Below are 19,020 nucleotides of genomic sequence, written 5' to 3'. Positions count from 1 at the left end.
CCGGGAGCTGTTGGCTGTCGTCAAGGCTCTAAAGGTGTGGAGACATTGGCTTTAGGGGGCTAAACACCCTTTTCTCATCTGGACTGACCACCGCAATCTGGAGTACATCCGGGCGGCGAGGAGACTGAACCCTCGCCAGGCAAGGTGGGCCATGTTTTTCACCCGTTTTGTTTTCACACTTTCTTACAGACCAGGTTCCCAGAACGTGAAGGCAGATGCACTGTCCCGGCTGTATGACACAGAGGAGCGGCACGTGGATCCCACCCCCATACTCCCGGCCTCCTGCCAGGTGGCGCCGGTTGTGTGGGAGCTGGACCCGGACATTGAGCAGGCGTTGCGTACAGAGCCCGCTCCACTCCAGTGTCCCGCTGGACGTCTGTATGTTCCGTCTGCTGTCCGGTTGATCTATTGGGCCCACACGTCACCCTCCTCTGGTCATCCAGGCGTCGGTCGGACGGTGCGCTGTCTGACTGGGAAGGTACTTTTCAGATTCAGGAAAGTCTTATTCGTCTTTGTAATGCTGGTAATGCTGGTGAGATACCGCCGCTCCGATATCCAAAAGTTCTTCCCGGTTGTACGTAATAACACAAAAATGTTTTGCTTAGCAGCTAGAAGCATGGCTGCCCTATCTGTCGGTGTCATTTTACTGAGGCCAGTTGGACGAACTGCCAAATTCTCTAAAGCGATGTTGGAGGCAGCTTATGGTAGAGAAAATATATATTTTTTTATTCCCTGACAAGAGTTCTGGTGGACATTCCTGCAGTCACCATGCCAATTGCACAGTCCCTCAAAACATGAGATATCTGTGGCATTGTGCACATTTTAGACTGGCCTTTTATTGTCCCCAGCACAAGGTGCACCTGTCTAATGATCATGCTGTTTAATCAGCTTCTTGATATACCACACCTGTCAGGTGGATGGATTATCTTGGCTAAGGACAAATGCTCACTAACAGAGATGTAAATAAATTAGTGCACAGAATTTGAAATAAATCCGTTTTTTGCACATATGAAATTTTATTTTTTTATTTCAGCTCATGAAACATGGGATCAACACTTTACAAGTTGTGTTTATATTTCTGTTCAGTGTAGCTTTATTTGGACTCCAATTACTCTTTCTCTATCGCCTCCCTCTTTTTCTCTCTTCCTCCCTCCTCCCTTTCCTCCTCTCTCCTCCCCATTCTCTCTCTCTTCCGCCCTCCTCTCCTTCCTCCTCTCTCCTCCCCATTCTCTCTCTCTTCCTCCCTCCTCCCTTTCCTCCTCTCTCCTCCCCATTCTCTCTCTCTTCCGCCCTCCTCTCCTTCCTCCTCTCCCCTCCCCATTCTCTCTCTCTTCCTCCCTCCTCCCTTTCCTCCTCTCTCCTCCCCATTCTCTTTATCTTCCGCCCTCCTCCCTTTCCTCCTCTCTCCTCCCCATTCTCTCTCTCTTCCGCCCTCCTCTCCTTCCTCTTGCAGACGCTGCATGCCTCTGAGTGCGTGCAGAGGTCTCAGTTCAACCCCCGGAATGTCGCATCATCATCATCAGATTCTCCTAGCTCCCTCGTAGCGATTCTCTATCTCTGTCTATATCTATCTTTAGGACTATATATACACTGCGAGCAGAACCCGGTAGAACTGATAACCGTTACCTGAGGGCGCTACCAAACCCCGTTGTCCCTCTCTCCCCCCCCCCGCCTGCCAAGGAAGCACATCACCTCTGCGTCTAGTCTCTCTGCGCCCCCGCTGCTGAGCGAGATCAATCAGACAGACAGAGCGGATCTTCAAGGGGGACAATATTCATCATCATGATCAATATCAACATCTGGACCAAGCGATAACGGAATCAGCTCTGTCGCTTTAGTGGATTCTCTGCTTTTCAGGCGCGTTAATGGGATTCTGCCTCCGTCTCTGTGTCCTTGAGCTCGGCCTGTACAGTGAGTCAGTGGTGTGTAGGCTATGCGTGTTTGTGTGTGCGTATGTGCATCTGTGTGTGTGCGTATGAATACATATGTGTGTACATGTATGTGCATATCTGTGTGTGTGTGTGTGCATATGTGTGTGTGTGTGTGTGTGTGTGTGCGTGTGTGTGTGTGTGCATATATGTGTGTGTGTGTGTGTGTGTGTTTGTGTGCATATCTGTGTGTGTGTGTGTGTGTGTGTGTGTGCGCGTGTGTGTGTGTATATCTGTGTGTATATCTGTGTGTGTGTGTGTGTGTGTGTGTGTGTGTGTGTGTGTGTGTGTGTGTGTGTGTGTGTGTGTGTGTGTGTGTGTGTGTGTGTGTGTGTATATCTGTGTGTGTGTGTGTGCGTGTGTGTGTGTGTGTGTGTGTGCGTGTGTGTGTGTGTGTGTGGTATGATATAGGTATGATGCCTGATGATGAAAGGAGAGAGAGAGATGTTTAATAGGAGGTCAGTTCTGTAATGTATTTTATTTACCTCTGTGATCATGTTGTCTGGTAGGCTGGTGCTTCTGTCACAGTGTGTGTGTCTGATCAGACAGAGAGACAGATGGACATGCCAGAGATATAGAGGAAGGAAGTGTCACACAGTAGACTACATAACAGCTATACTAAGTGAACAAAACAATAGCAACAACTTTGTTTTCCATGACAGGTGAAAAGCTATGATCCCTTAATGATATCAACTGTTAAAATCCACTTTGTTCCGTGTAGATGAATGGGAGGAGGACAGGTTAAAGAAAGATTTTTTAAACCTTGAGACAATTGAGACTTGGATTGTGTATGTGGGTCAAGAACTGCAATGCTGCTGGGTTTATCACACTCAACAGTTTCCTGTGTGTATCAAGAATGGTCCACCACCCAAAGGACATCCAGCCATTTTGACACAACTGTGGGAAGCATTGGAGTCAACGTGGGCCAGAACCCCTGTGAAATGCTTTCTACACCTTGTACAGTCCAGGCCCCGACAAATTGAGGCTGTTTTAAGGGTAAAAATTAAGTGCAACTCAATATTAGGAAGGTGTTCTTAATGTTTTGTAATATATTTATATACCATCTGTATGTATATCAGCTATATATTTATATACCAGCTGTATGTATATCAGTAATATATTTATATACCAGCTGTATGTATATCAGTAATATATTTATATACCAGCTGTAAGTATATCAGCTATATATTTATATACCAGCTGTATGTATGTCAGTAATATGTCTCAGCTATATATTTATATACCAGCTGTATGTATATCAGCTATATATTTATATACCAGCTGTATGTATATCAGTAATATGTCTCAGCTATATATTTATATACCAGCTGTATGTATATCAGCTGTATGTATATCAGTAATATGTCTCAGCTATATATTTATATACCAGCTGTATGTATATCAGTAATATGTCTCAGCTATATATTTATATACCAGCTGTATGTATATCAGTAATATGTCTAAGCTATATATTTATATACCAGCTGTATGTATATCAGTAATATATCTCAGCTATATATTTATATACCAGCTGTATGTATATCAGCTATATATTTATATACCAGCTGTATGTATATCAGTAATATGTCTCAGCTATATATTTATATACCAGCTGTATGTATATCAGCTGTATGTATATCAGTAATATGTCTCAGCTATATATTTATATACCAGCTGTATGTATATCAGTAATATGTCTCAGCTATATATTTATATACCAGCTGTATGTATATCAGCTATATATTTATATACCAGTTGTATGTATATCAGTAATATGTCTCAGCTATATATTTATATACCAGCTGTATGTATATCAGCTATATATTTATATACCAGCTGTATGTATATCAGTAATATGTCTCAGCTATATATTTATATACCAGCTGTATGTATATCAGTAATATGTCTCAGCTATATATTTATATACCCACTGTATGTATATCAGTAATATGTCTCAGCTATATATTTATATACCAGCTGTATGTATGTCAGCTATATATTTATATACCAGCTGTATGTATATCAGTAATATGTCTCAGCCATATATGTATATACCAGCTGTATGTATATCAGTAATATATGTATATACCAGCTGTATGTATATCAGCTATATATTTATATACCAGCTGTATGTATATCAGTAATATGTCTCAGCTATATATTTATATACCAGCTGTATGTATATCAGCTATATATTTATATACCAGCTGTATGTATATCAGTGATATATTTATATACCAGCTATATGTATATCAGTAATATGTCTCAGCTATATATTTATACATACAGGACCAGTCAAAGGTTTGGAGAGACCTACTCATTCCAGGGTTTTTCTTACTTTTTAAAAAACTATTTTCTACATTGTAGAATAATAGTGAAGACATACAAACTATGAAATAACACATATGGAATCATGTAGTACCCCCAAAAAGTGTTAAACAAGTCCAAATATATTTGAGATTTGAGATTCTTCAAAGTAGCCACCATTTGCCTTGATGACAACTTTGCACACTCTTGGCATTCTCTCAACCAGCTTAATCTGGAATGCTTTTCTAACAGTCTTGAAGGAGTTCCCACATATGCTGAGCACTTGTTGGCTGCTTTTCCTTTACTCTTCGGTCCAACTCATCCCAAATCATCTCATTTGGGTTGTGGTCAGGTGATTGTGGAGGCCAGGTCATCTGATGCAGCACTCCATCACTCTCCTTCTTGGTCAAATAGCCCTTACACAGCCTGGCGGTGTGTTGAGTCATTGTCCTGTTGAAAAACAAATGATAGTCCCACTAAGCGCAAACCAGATGGGATGGCGTATTACTGCAGAATGCTGTGGTAGCCATGCTGGTTAAGTGTGCCTTGAATTCTAAATAAATCACAGACAGTGTCCCCACTGTTGACTAATACTGTATATCAGCTATATATTTATATACCAGCTGTATGCATATCAGTTTATCAATTATATGTACAGTACCAGTCAAAAGTTTGGACACACCTACTCATTCAAGGGATTATCTTTATTTTTTACTATTTTCTACATTGTAGAATAATTGTGAAAACATCAAAACTATGAAATAACACATATGGAATCATGAAGTAACCAAAAAAGTGTAAAAAAAATCAAAATATATTGAAAATGTTTGATTATTCAAAGTAGCCAACCTTTGCCTTGATGACAGCTTTTGACTGGTATATCGTATTGTATATTATATATATATATATATATATATATATATATATATATATATATATATATATATATATATATATATGTATATCAGCTATACGTATATCAGTCATATATGTATATACCAGATATATAGTGCATTCAGAAAGTATTCAGACCCCCTTGACAAAGCAAAAACAGTTTTTAGAAATTTTAGCAAATGTATAAAAAATACAAATCTGAAATATCACATCTGTATTTGGGGAGTTTCTCCCATTCTTCTGGATGGGGACTCCGGGCTCCGGGCTCTGGCTGGGCCAATCAAGGACATTCAGAGACTCGTCCCGAAGCCACTGCTGCATTGTCTTGGCTTTGTTCTTAGGGTCGTACACTATACAGCTGGTGCACTATAGCTAAGGAAGTCTCAAGATTTTGTCCGCCTGAGGTAGAGTATCTCATGATAAGCTGTAGACCACACTATCTAATTTTATGCAGGGAAACTTAAATCAGTTTTACCTCATTTCTATCAGCATGTTAAATGTGCAACCAAAGGGAAAACAATTCAAGACAATCTTTACTCCACACACAGAGACGCGTACAAACCTCTCCCTCACCCTCCATTTGGCAAATCTGACCATAATTCTATCCTCCTGATTCCTGTTTACAACCAAAAATTAAAGCAGGAAACACCAGTAACTCGGTCTGTAAAAAAGTGGTCAGATGAAGCAGATGCTAAACTACAGGACTGTTTTGCTACCACAGACTGGAATATGTTCCGGGATTCTTCCGATGGCATTGAGGAATACACCACATCAGTCACTGGCTTCATCAATAAGTGCATCGATGATGTCGTCCCCACAGTGACCGTACGTACATACCCCAACCAGAAGCCATGGATTACAGGCAACATCCGCACTGAGCTAAAGGGTAGAGCTGCTGCTTTCACGGAGCAGGACTCTAACCCAGAAGCTTATAAGAAATTCTGCTATGCCCTCCGACGAACCATCAAACAGGCAAAGCATCAAGAGAGGACTAAGATTGAATCGTACTACATTGGCTATTAAAGACTACAAAGGGAAGCGCAGCCGAGAGCTGCCCATTGTCACGAGCCTACCAGACGAGCTAAATAACTTCTATGCTCGCTTCGAGGCAAGTAACACTGAAACATGCATGAGAGCATCAGCTGCTCCGGAAGACTGTGTGATCACGCTCTCAGCAGCCGATATGAGTAAGACCTTTAAACAGGTCAACATCCACAAGGCCGCAGGGCTAGATGGATTACCAGGACATGTACTGCGAGCATGCGATGACCAACTGGCAAGTGTCTTCACTGACATTTTCAACCTCTCCTTGTCTGAGTCTGTAATACCAACATGTTTCAAGCAGACCACCATAGTCCCTGTGCCCAAGAACGCTAAGGTAACCTGCCTAAATGATTACCGCCCGTAGCACTCACGTCTGTAGCCATGAAATGCTTTGAAAGGCTGGTCATGGCTCACATCAACACCATTATCCCAGAAACCTTAGACCCACTCCAATTTTCATACCACACCAACAGATCTACAGATGATGCAATCTCTATTGCACTCCACACTGCCCTTTCAGACCTGGACAAAAGGAACACCTATGTGAGAATGCTATTCATTAACTACAGCTCAGCGTTCAAAACCATAGCGCCCTCAAAGCTCATCAATAAGCTAAGGACTCTGGGACTAAACACCTCCCTCTGCAACTGGATCCTGGACTTCCTGACGGGCCGCCCCCAGATGGTAAGGGTAGGTAACAACACATCCGCCACACTGATCCTCAACACGGGGGCCCCTCAGGGGTGCGCGCTCAGTCCCCTCCTGTAGTCCCTGTTCACTCATGACTGCACGGCCTGGCACGACTCCAACACCATCATTAAGTTTGTTGATGACACAACAGTGATCACCGACAACGATGAGACAGCCTATAGGGAGGAGGTCAGAGACCTGGCCGTGTGGTGCCAGGATAACAACTTCTCCCTCTACATGATCAAGACAAAGGAGATGATTGTGAACAACAGGAAAAGGAGGACCGAGCACAACCCCATTCTCATCGACGTGGCTGTAGTGAGAGCTTCAAGTTCCTTGGCGCCATATCACCAACAAACGAACATGGTCCAAGCACACCAAGACAGTCATGAATAGGGCACGACAAAACCAGTCATGAAGAGGGCACGACAAAACCTGAAAAGATTTGGCATGGGTCCTCAGATCCTAAAAAGATTTTACAGCTGCACCATCGAGAGCATCCTGACTGGTTGCATCACTGCCTGGTATGGCAACTGCTCGGCCTTCAACCGCAAGGCACTACAGAGGGTAGTGCGAACGGCCCAGTACATCGCCGTGGCCAAGCTTCCTGCCATCCAGGACCTCTATACCAGGTGGTATCAGAGGAAAGCCCTAAAAGACTCCAGCCACCCTAGTCATAGACTGTTCTCTCTGCTACAGCACGGCAAGTGGTACCAGAGTGCCAAGTCTAGGTCCAAGAAGCTTCTAAACAGCTTCTACCCCCAAGCCATAAGACTGCTGAACAGCTAGTTAAATGGCTACCCAGACTATTTGCATTGCCCCCCTCCCACTCTCTGTTATTATCTATGCATGGTCACTTTAAATAACTTGACCTACATGTACATATTACCTCAAGTTCCTCGACCCCGTTGCACTAACCTGTACCCCCGCATATTGACTCTGTACTGGTACCCCTGTATATAGCCCTGCTATTGTTATTTGCTGCTGTTGAATTATTTGTTATTCTTATCTCTTACTTTTTAATATAAATGTTTTTTTTGTGTGTGTTTTCTTAAATCTGCATTGTTGGTTAAGGGCTTGGTAGTGTGAGGTCTACCACACCTGTTGTATTCAGCATTTCACTGTAAGGTCTACACTTGTTGTATTCGGCGCATGTGACAAATAAAATTTGATTTGATTTGACAAACTCCAAGTGGGCTGTCATGTGCCTTTTACTGAGGAGTGGCTTCTGTCTGGCCACTCTACCATAAAGGCCTGATTGGTGGAGTGCTGCAGAGATGGTTGTCCTTCTGAAAGGTTCTCCCATCTCTACAGAGGAACTCTAGAGCTCTGTCAAAGTGACCATCAGGTTCTTTGTCACCACCCTGACCAAGGCCCCTCTCCCCCGATTGCTCAGTTTGGCCGGGCAGTCAGCTCTAGGAAGAGTGTTCGTGGTTCCAAACTTCTGCCATTTAAGAATGATGGAAGCCACCAGTGGTGGAAAAAGTACCCAATTGTCATAATTGAATAAAAGTAAAGATACCTTAAAACCTCTCTGGGCTAGGCGGGACGAATTCGTCCCACCTACGCAACAGCCAGTTGAATCCCGTGGCGCGATTTTCAAATACCTTGAAATGCTATTACTTCAATTTCTCAAACATATGACTATTTTACAGCATTTTAAAGACAAGACTCTCGTTAATCTAACCACACTGTCCGATTTCAAAAAGGCTTTACAACGAAAGCAAAACATTAGATTATGTCAGCAGAGTACCCAGACAGAAATAATCAGACACCCATTTTTCAAGCTAGCATATAATGTCACAAAAACCCAGAAGACAGCGAAATGCAGCACTAACCTTTGATGATCTTCATCAGATGACACACCTAGGACATTATGTTATACAATACATGCATGTTTGGTTCAATCAGGTTCATATTAATATCAAAAACCAGCTTTTCACATTAGCATGTGACGTTCAGAACTAGCATACCCCCCCGCAAACTTCCGGGGAATTTACTAACAATTTACTAAATTACTCACGATAAACGTTCACAAAAAACATAACAATTATTTTAAGAATTATAGATACAGAACTCCTTTGTGCAATCGAGGTGTCCGATTTTAAAATAGCTTTTCGGTGAAAGCACATTTTGCAATATTCTCAGTAGATAGCCCAGCCATCACGGCTAGCTATTTAGACACCGACCAAGTTTAGCCCTGACCAAAGTCAGATTTACTATTACAAAAGTTTCATTACCTTTGTTGTCTTCGTCAGAATGCACTCCCAGGACTGCTACTTCAATAACAAATGTTGGTTTGGTCCAAAATAATCCATCGCTATATCCAAATAGCGGCGTTTTGTTCGTGCGTTCCAGACACTATCCGAAATGGTAAATCAGGGTCGCGAGCATGGCGCAATTCGTGACAAAAAAATTCTAAATATTCCATTACCGTACTTCGAAGCATGTCAACCGCTGTTTAAAATCCGCGATAATATTCCGACCGGGAGAAAACAAAGCTTTCGGTCGACGCGGGCACGAGCCTGAGTCTCACAGTACTGTAACCAGCCACTACCCAAACGCGCTACTTTGTTTCAGCCAGAGCCTGCAAAGCCACGATTCAGCTTTTTGCCGCCTTCTGAGAGCCTATGGCAGCCGTAGGAAGTGTCACGTAACAGCAGAGATCCTTTGTAATGGATAGAGATGGTAAAGAAGGCCAAGAAATGGTCAGACAGGGTACTTCCTGTACAGAATCTTCTCAGGTTTTGACCTGCCATTTGAGTTCTGTTATACTCACAGAGACCATTCAAACAGTTTTAGAAACTTTGGAGTGTTTTCTATCCAAAGCCAATAATTATATGCATATTCTAGTTACTGGGCAGGAGTAGTAACCAGATTAAATCGGGTACGTTTTTTATCCAGCCGTGTCAATACTGCCCCCTAGCCCTAACAGGTTAAAAGAAAATGACTCAAGTAAAAGTGAAAGTCACCCAGTAAAATATTACTTGAGTAAAAGTCAAAAAGTATTTGCTTTTAAATACACTTAAGTATTAAAAGTAAATGCAATTGCAAAAATGTACTCAATATCAAAAGTAAAAGTATAAATAATGAAATATTTCTTATATTAAGCAAACCAGACATACAAATGTTCTTGTTTTTTTAATTGACGGATATCCTGGGGCACGATCCAACACTAAGATATAATTTACAAACGAAGCATGTACTTAGTGAGTCATCCAGATCAGAGGCAGTATGTATGACCAGGGATGTTCTCTTGATAAGTGTGTGAATTGGACCAATTTCCTGTCTTGCTAAGCATTCAAAATGTAACAAGTACTTTTGGCTGTCAGGGAAAATGTATGGAGTAAAAAGTACCTTGTTTTCTTCAGGAATGTAGTGAACTAAAAGTAAAAGTTGTCAAAAATATCAATATTAAAGTAGTGACTTAAGTAGTACTTTCAAGTATTTTACTTAAGTACTTTATACAACTGGAGGTCACTGTGTTCCTGGGGACCTTCAATGCTGCAGAATATTTTTGGTACCCTTCCACAGACCTGTCAACTGTGGGACCTTATATAGACAGGTGTGTGCCTTACCAAATCATGTCCAAACAATTGAATTTATCCCAGGTGGACTCCAATCAAGTTGTAGAAACATCTCAAGGATGATCAATGGAAAAAGGAGGCACCTGAGCTCAATTTCGAGTCTCGTAGCAAACGGTCTGAATACTTATGTAAATAAGGTGTTTCTGTTTTAGTTTTTTGTAAATGTGCAAACAATTCTAAAAACCCATTTTCACTTTGTCATAATTTAAAAAAACATTTCTTTTTAAACATTTTTAGTCATTTAGCAGACTTACAGTAGTGAATGCAGACATTTCATTTCATGCATTTTTTTTGTACTGGCCCCCCATGGGAATTGAACCCACAACCCTGGCATTGCACACACCATGCTGGCATTGCAAACACCATGCTCTACCAACTGAGCCACAGGGAAGGATAGTTATGGGCTATATGCGTATAGGCTACTGAAAAACGTTCTAATATCGAATACAAGCCGACTCATTATGGGGTATTGTGTCATTATGGGTTATTGAGTCATTATGGGATATTGGGTCATTATGGGGTATTGTGTCGTTATGGGGTATTGTGTCATTATGGGGTATTGTGTCGTTATGGGGTATTGTGTCATTATGGGGTATTGTGTAGTTATGGGGTATTGAGTCATTATGGGGTATTGTGTCATTATGGGGTATTGTGTCATTATGGGGTATTGTGTCATTATGGGTTATTGAGTCATTATGGGATATTGGGTCATTATGGGGTATTGTGTCGTTATGGGGTATTGTGTCATTATGGGGTATTGTGTCGTTATGGGGTATTGTGTCATTATGGGGTATTGTGTAGTTATGGGGTATTGAGTCATTATGGGGTATTGTGTCATTATGGGGTATTGTGTCATTATGGGGTATTGTGTCGTTATGGGGTGTTGAGTCATTATGGGGTATTGAGTCATTATGGGTTATTGAGTCATTATGGGTTATTGAGTCATTATGAGGTATTGAGTCATTATGGGGTATTGTGTCATTATGGGGTATTGTGTCATTATGGGGTATTGTGTCATTATGGGTTATTGTTACATTTACATTACATTTAAGTCATTTAGCAGACGCTCTTATCCAGAGCGACTTACAAAATGGTGCATTCACCTTATGATATCCAGTGGAACAACCACTTTGCAATAGTGCATCTAAATATTTTAAGGGGGGGGGTTAGAAGGATTACTTTATCCTATCCTAGGTATTCCTTAAAGAGGTGGGGTTTCAGGTGTCTCCGGAAGGTGGTGATTGACTCCGCTGTCCTGGCGTCGTGAGGGAGCTTGTTCCACCATTGGGGTGCCAGAGCAGCGAACAGTTTTGACTGGGCTGAGCGGGAACTGTGCTTCCTCAGAGGTAGGGGGGCCAGCAGGCCAGTGGTGGATGAACGCAGTGCCCTTGTTTGGGTGTAGGGCCTGATCAGAGCCTGAAGGTATGGAGGTGCCGTTCCCTTCACAGCTCCGTAGGCAATCACCATGGTCTTGTAGCGGATGCGAGCTTCAACTGGAAGCCAGTGGAGAGAGCGGAGGAGCGGGGTGACGTGAGAGAACTTGGGAAGGTTGAACACCAGACGGGCTGCGGCGTTCTGGATGAGTTGTAGGGGTTTAATGGCACAGGCAGGGAGCCCAGCCAACAGCGAGTTGCAGTAATCCAGACGGGAGATGACAAGTGCCTGGATTAGGACCTGCCTCGCTTCCTGTGTGAGGCAGGGTCGTACTCTGCGAATGTTGTAGAGCATGAACCTACAGGATCGGGTCACCGCCTTGATGTTAGTGGAGAACGACAGGGTGTTGTCCAGGATCACGCCAAGGTTCTTAGCACTCTGGGAGGAGGACACAAGGGAGTTGTCAACCGTGATGGCGAGATCATGGAACGGGCAGTCCTTCCCCGGGAGGAAGAGCAGCTCCGTCTTGCCGAGGTTCAGCTTGAGCTGGTGATCCGTCATCCACACTGATATGTCTGACAGACATGCAGAGATGCGATTCGCCGCCTGGTTATCAGAAGGGGGAAAGGAGAAGATTAATTGTGTGTCGTCTGCATAGCAATGATAGGAGAGACCATGTGAGGATATGACAGAGCCAAGTGACTTGGTGTATAGCGAGAATAGGAGAGGGCCTAGAACAGAGCCCTGGGGGACACCAGTGGTGAGAGCGCATGGTGCGGAGACAGATTCTCGCCACGCCACCTGGTAGGAGCGACCTGTCAGGTAGGACGCAATCCAAGCGTGGACCGCGCCGGAGATGCCCAACTCGGAGAGGGTGGAGAGGAGGATCTGATGGTTCACAGTATCAAAGGCAGCAGATAGGTCTAGAAGGATGAGAGCAGAGGAGAGAGAGTTAGCTTTAGCAGTACGGAGAGCCTCCGTGACACAGAGAAGAGCAGTCTCAGTTGAATGCCCAGTCTTGAAACCTGACTGATTTGGATCGAGAAGGTCATTCTGAGAGAGATAGCAGGAGAGCTGGCCAAGGACGGCACGTTCAAGAGTTTTGGAGAGAAAAGAAAGAAGGGATACTGGTCTGTAGTTGTTGACATCGGAGGGATCGAGTGTAGGTTTTTTCAGAAGGGGTGCAACTCTCGCTCTCTTGAAGACGGAAGGGACGTAGCCAGCGGTCAAGGATGAGTTGATGAGCGAGGTGAAGAAGGGGAGAAGGTCTCCGGAAATGGTCTGGAGAAGAGAGGAGGGATAGGGTCAAGTGGGCGGGTTGTTGGGCGGCCGGCCGTCACAAGACGCGAGATTTCATCTGGAGAGAGAGGGGAGAAAGAGGTCAAAGCACAGGGTAGGGCAGTGTGAGCAGGACCAGCGTTTTATTGTGTTATGTTATTATGAGGTATTGAGTCATTATGGGGTATTGTGTCATTATGTGGTATTGAGCCATTATGGGGTATTGTGTCATTATGGGGTATTGTGTCATTATGGGGTATTGAGTCATTATGGGGTATTGTGTAGTTATGGGGTATTGTGTCATTATGGGGTATTGAGTTATTATGGGGTATTGTGTCATTATGGGGTATTGTGTCATTATGGGGTATTGTGTTGTTATGGGGTATTGTGTCATTATGGGGTATTGTGTAGTTATGGGGTATTGTGTCATTATGGGGTATTGAGTCATTATGGGGTATTGAGTCATTATGGGTTATTGAGTCATTATGGGGTATTGAGTCATTATGGTTATTGTGTTATTATGTCATTATGGGGTATTGAGTCATTATGGGGTATTGTGTCATTATGGGTGTTGTGTTATTATGTCATTATGGGGTATTGTGTCATTATGGGTTATTGTGTTATTATGTTATTATGAGGTATTGAGTCATTATGGGGTATTGAGTCGTTATTGGGTATTTAGTCACTACAGGGTATTGTGTCATTACGGGGTATTGAGTCATTATGGGTTATTGTGTCATTATGGGGTATTGTGTCATTATGGGGTATTGAGTCATTATGAGGTATTGAGTCATTATGGGGTATTGAGTCATTTATGGGGTATTGAGTCATGTGGGGGTATTGAGTCATTATGGGGTATTGAGTCATTATGGGGTATTGTGTCATTATGGGGTATTGTGTCATTATCGGGTATTGTGTCGTTATGGGATATTGTGTCATTATGGGTTATTGAGTCATTATGGGGTATTGAGTCATCATGGGGTATTGAGTCATTATGGGTTATTGAGTCATTATGGGTTATTGAGTCATTATGGGGTATTGAGTCATTATGGGTTATTGACTCATGATGGGGTATTGAGTCATTATGGGGTATTGTGTCATTATGGGGTATTGAGTCATTATGGGTTATTGTGTCATTATGGGGTATTGTGTCATTATGGGGTATTGAGTCATTATGAGGTATTGAGTCATTATGGGGTATTGAGTCATTTATGGGGTATTGAGTCATTTGGGGGTATTGAGTCATTATGGGGTATTGTGTCATTATGGGGTATTGTGTCATTATGGGGTATTGTGTCATTATGGGGTATTGAGTCATTATCGGGTATTGTGTCGTTATGGGATATTGTGTCATTTTGGGTTATTGTGTCATTATGGGGTATTGTGTCGTTATGGGGTATTGAGTTATTATGGGGTATTGAGTCATTATGGGGTATTGTGTCATTATGGGGTATTGAGTCGTTATGGGGTATTGTGTCATTATGGGGTATTGTGTGTAGATTGATGAGGACATTGTTTTATTTAATCCATTTTATAATAGGGTTAGGGTAAGGCTGTAACGTAAGAAAGTGTAGAAAAAGTGAAGTGGTCTGAATACTTTCCGAATTCACTGTATGTTGTAAATAAATGGGCAACATATCAATGTCTATATAGGCCACCAAACAGAAACAACCTGGGTAGTATTTAAAACACAGGACCATTCCAGAAACATCTTCTATCCCCTAGCCTCTAGCTAGACCTTATCCCCCTAACTAGCCTATAGCAGCCAGAGATTTCTAGATCTCAGAGGATAAAGTGAGCTATAAATATGACCATGCTACAGGTCAACCATAGTGTGGACGTGTCATCTGTTGTTGCTCTGAAATGTAGATTCACCTCCTGAATGGTATACAACCACCCCACTACATGGAAAGGCCAAAGGAGTAGGTCATCTTGGCATTAAAAGCATAGTCCGTTTTTATACGTTGACGTGCGTATAGGCTACTGAAAAACGTTCTAATATTGCATACAAGCCGACTAAATAGGACAGGACCCAGCCAGGGAGGGAGAGAAGCCCAGATTCAGGACAAGGCAGGGGTGACCCTGTAGATGCCAGTCTGAAAGTAGGGCTACAGGAGTACAGCTGGCCTCAGCCAGGACACAGAGAGGGAGACGTGGAGGAGACTGAGAGAATGAGGGAGGAAAGAGCTACAAACCAGAATAAGGTAGATGGAGAGAAAGGGGAATGGTTAAATAGAATATAAAGATGGTGAGAAAAGGGGAATGGTTGAATGGAATATAAATATGTTGAGAAAAGGGGAATGGTTAAATGGAATATAAATATGGTGAGAAAGGGGAATGGTTAAATGGAATATAAAGATGGTGAGAAAAGGGGAATGGTTAAATGGAATATAAAGATGGTGAGAAAGGGGAATGGTTGAATGGAATATAAATATGGTGAGAAAGGGGAATGGTTAAATGGAATATAAAGATGGTGAGAAAAGGGGAATGGTTAAATGGAATATAAAGATGGTGAGAAAGGGGAATGGTTAAATGGAATATAAAGATGGTGAGAAAGGGGAATGGTTGAATGGAATATAAAGATGGTGAGGAAGGGGAATGGTTGAATGGAATATAAAGATGGTGAGAAAGGGGAATGGTTAAATGGAATATAAAGATGGAGAGAAAGGGGAATGGTTAAATGGAATATAAAGCTAAACTAGAACAAGTTCATGAATAAAGTGAACTCTAGTTCTGAAGATTGGAGTGGCTCAGGTGACCAAGGTCCTCATTTTGATTGGCTGTTCATAAAACAATTGACACCAAGTCGCAGGTGTGTTGCTAGTTGTAGAGATGAGTTCTTCTAATTCTCTCTCTCTCTCTCTCTCTTCTTTCTTTCTTTCTTTCTTTCTTTCTTTCTTTCTTTCTTTCTTTCTTTCTTTCTTTCTTTCTTTCCAGGTTCCTGTCTGCTCTATCACCAGTCCTTCTCTCTATCCCTCCACCCCTTCATAAGCGAGGGAAGAGCGAAGAGTGGAGTCGCCAAGGACACAGGGAGAACGCTGGAGTCACCCCTCCTCATCCTTCGGATTGGGAGAACGCTGGAGTCACCCCTCCTCATCCCTCTGATTGGGAGAACGCTGGAATCACCTCTCCTCATCCCTCGGATTGGGAGAACGCTGGAATCACCACTCCTCATCCCTCGGATTGGGAGAACGCTGGAATCACCCCTCCTCATCCCTCGGATTGGGAGAACACTGGAGTCACCCCTCCTCATCCCTCGGATTGGGAGAACGCTGGAGTCACCCCTCCTCATCCCTCGGAGTGGGAGAACAAAATACTAGGAGAAGAAGTGAGTCAACGGTTTCTGAGATGTTGCTGACTGGTCCCTGGTTAAAACCCTGACCACTCACCCCTGACCCCTGACCCTACTGGTTAGCCAATGAAGTCTGTGTTTAAGACTTGTTTCTAAGGACTCTTGAAAGAAGAAGGAAGGACCAGCGCTTGGTGACAGGCTGGTATAAAAAAGCAGAAACACTCGCTCTGCTCTAAGAGAGAGAGAGAGAGAGAGAGAGAGAGAGCGAGAGAGAGAGAGAGAGAGAGAGGGAGGGAGGGACAGAGAGAGGGAGAGAGAGCAAGTCTGGACTCGTGTGTTCCAGATGAGTGAGTGAAACCTCTCCAGAGAAGGGAAATAGAGACCACAGAGAGAGAAGAGGACCAAACCAGGCTGTCAGAATGTCTACCACTGCCACCATGGGAGAGATGGCTAACAGTGCTGTTGAGTTCTACCCTAAAGGCCGGAGCCGTGGTGGAGGTGGGAAGGAGGAGGGTAACAACGCTGCAGGGGGAGATTTTGGGGTGACGGTAGAGGAGCTCAGGGATCTGATGGAGCTCCGGGGAGGGGAGGCCATCCAGAAGATACAGGAGGCGTACGGAGACTCAGAGGGCCTGGCCACTAAACTGCTCTCCAACACTATTGACGGTAAGGTGGTAGAAAGGGTATGTGTGTCTGTGTGTGTTTGTGTGTTGTTTGGCCTGTGGGATTGATCTCAGGCGAGCTGACAGTATCAGATGATCAACACTGAACAACCTTACTCTAGCAGAACACCATGGACAGACACACACACACACACACACACACACACACACACACACACACACACACACACACACACACACACACACACACACACACACACACACACACACACACACACACACACACACACACACACACACACTCTCTGTCAGTCAATTTCATTGATTTGAGTATTTCAGGCAGAGGCCGATCCTACCTGTCGAATCTGGTCCAACTACAAGCATCTTTGTCCAGAGGCCAACAGGCCGTCTCTGAATAGCAGTACAGAAAATGTGGATTTTAGGATATTCACATTAAAATCTGTTGGATGGAAATCTAGCTAGTGAGAGAGTTGGTAAAAGAGTTTGTGAATTAGTCCGCGAGATACCCAGTGAAAATAGCCTTTTAAATTGTTCGGTAGAGGTAAACTTCCAAGAGATTGTTTGTCCAACAGTTTGAAGAGTTGATACACTGAAGAACTAATGTCTCTTTACCACAGCACCCAGGAACAGGAGTCTTCTCACCATGGGAACTGTAATACCAATACATAATTACACACATACTCACTACTGCAGTTTGACACCATTACAGACATCTAAGAGAAAGAAAGGGGGAGGACTGAGAGAGAAAAAGACAGGAGAGAGAGAGAGAGAGAGAGGGAGGAAGTAAAGAGAGGGAGAGATAGTGGGAGGGAGAGAGGGGGAGGAGTGCTAGAATAGCTTGCCGCATTGTCAAGGACATATCAAGGGGAGATTGAGAGAGAAAGGGAGAAACAGAAAGGGGGAGTGCAGTGGAGGGAGGAAGGTAGAAAGAGGGTGTGTGAGGAAGAGAGGCAGAAATAAATGGGGTAAAAAGAGAGGGAAGAAGGGAGGGAGAGAATATGTACACAGTAATGATCACTCAACAAATTATTGTTCAACTCCTCTCTCTCTCTCTCTCTCTCTCATATGTGATTTTGGTAGTTTCATTACACCTATCTTACATCCAGAGTATTGGAACAGATATTTACAGTCCCTTTGGAAAGTATTCAGACCACTTGACTTTTTCCACATTTTGTTACGTTACAGCCTTATTCTAAAATGGATTACATAGTTTTTTTCCCCATTATCAATCTACACAGAAAACCTTATAATGACAAAGAAAAAACTTCTTTTTTTTTGACATTTTTGCAAATGTATAAATGTATATTACATTTACATAAATATTCAGACCCTTTACTCAGTACATTGTTGAAGAACCTTTGGCAGCGATTACAGCCTTGAGTCTTCTTAGGTATGACGCTACAAGCTTGGCACACCTGTATTGGCACACCTGTATTGGCACACCTGTATTTGGGGAGTTTCTCGTTGGATGGGGAGCCACGCTGCACAGCTATTTTCAGGTCCCGCCAGAGATGTTAGGTCGGGTTCAAGTCCGGGCTCTGGCTGGGCCACTGAAGGACATTAAGGATCTCTCTGTACTTCGCTCCGTTCATATTCCCCTCGATCCTGACTAATCTCCCAGTCCCTGCTGCTGAAAAACATCCCAACAGCATGATGCTGTCACCAGAATGCTTCACAGTATGGATGGTGCAAGACACAACGCTTGGCATTCAGGCAAAATAGTTCAGTCTTCGTTTCATCAGACCATAAAATCTTGTTCCTCATGGTCTGATAGTCCTTTAGGTGCCTTTTGGCAAACTCCAAGTGAGCTTTCATGTGTCTTTTACTGAGGAGTGGCTTCTGTCTGACCACTCTACCATAAAGGCCTGATTGGTGAGTGCTGCAGAGATGGTTGTCCTTCTGGAAGGTCAGAGTGACCATCGGGTTCTTGGTCACCTCCCTGACCAAGTCCCTTCTCCCCCGATTGCTCAGACAGTTAGCTC

The 19,020-nt window shown here is 43.2% G+C and overlaps 1 protein-coding gene across 1 annotated transcript in view; it reads left to right on the top strand.

Annotated features, from left to right (window-relative positions):
* Nucleotides 1-1,687: 1,687 nt before the first annotated feature.
* LOC106593269 (plasma membrane calcium-transporting ATPase 3) overlaps nucleotides 1,688-19,020 on the top strand; it is a 373,049-nt gene continuing 355,716 nt past the window's right edge. The window contains exons 1-2 of the mRNA XM_045692819.1: nucleotides 1,688-1,922; nucleotides 16,040-17,060. Of these exons, the coding sequence (XP_045548775.1) occupies nucleotides 16,814-17,060 (247 nt within the window). The 5' untranslated portion in view covers nucleotides 1,688-1,922; nucleotides 16,040-16,813. The remainder of the gene's footprint in view (nucleotides 1,923-16,039; nucleotides 17,061-19,020) is intronic.

This window comes from Salmo salar, chromosome ssa13 (genome assembly GCF_905237065.1).
Source record: "Salmo salar chromosome ssa13, Ssal_v3.1, whole genome shotgun sequence".
Lineage (NCBI taxonomy): Eukaryota > Metazoa > Chordata > Actinopteri > Salmoniformes > Salmonidae > Salmo > Salmo salar.
This window is presented reverse-complemented; position numbering and strand designations above follow the sequence as displayed.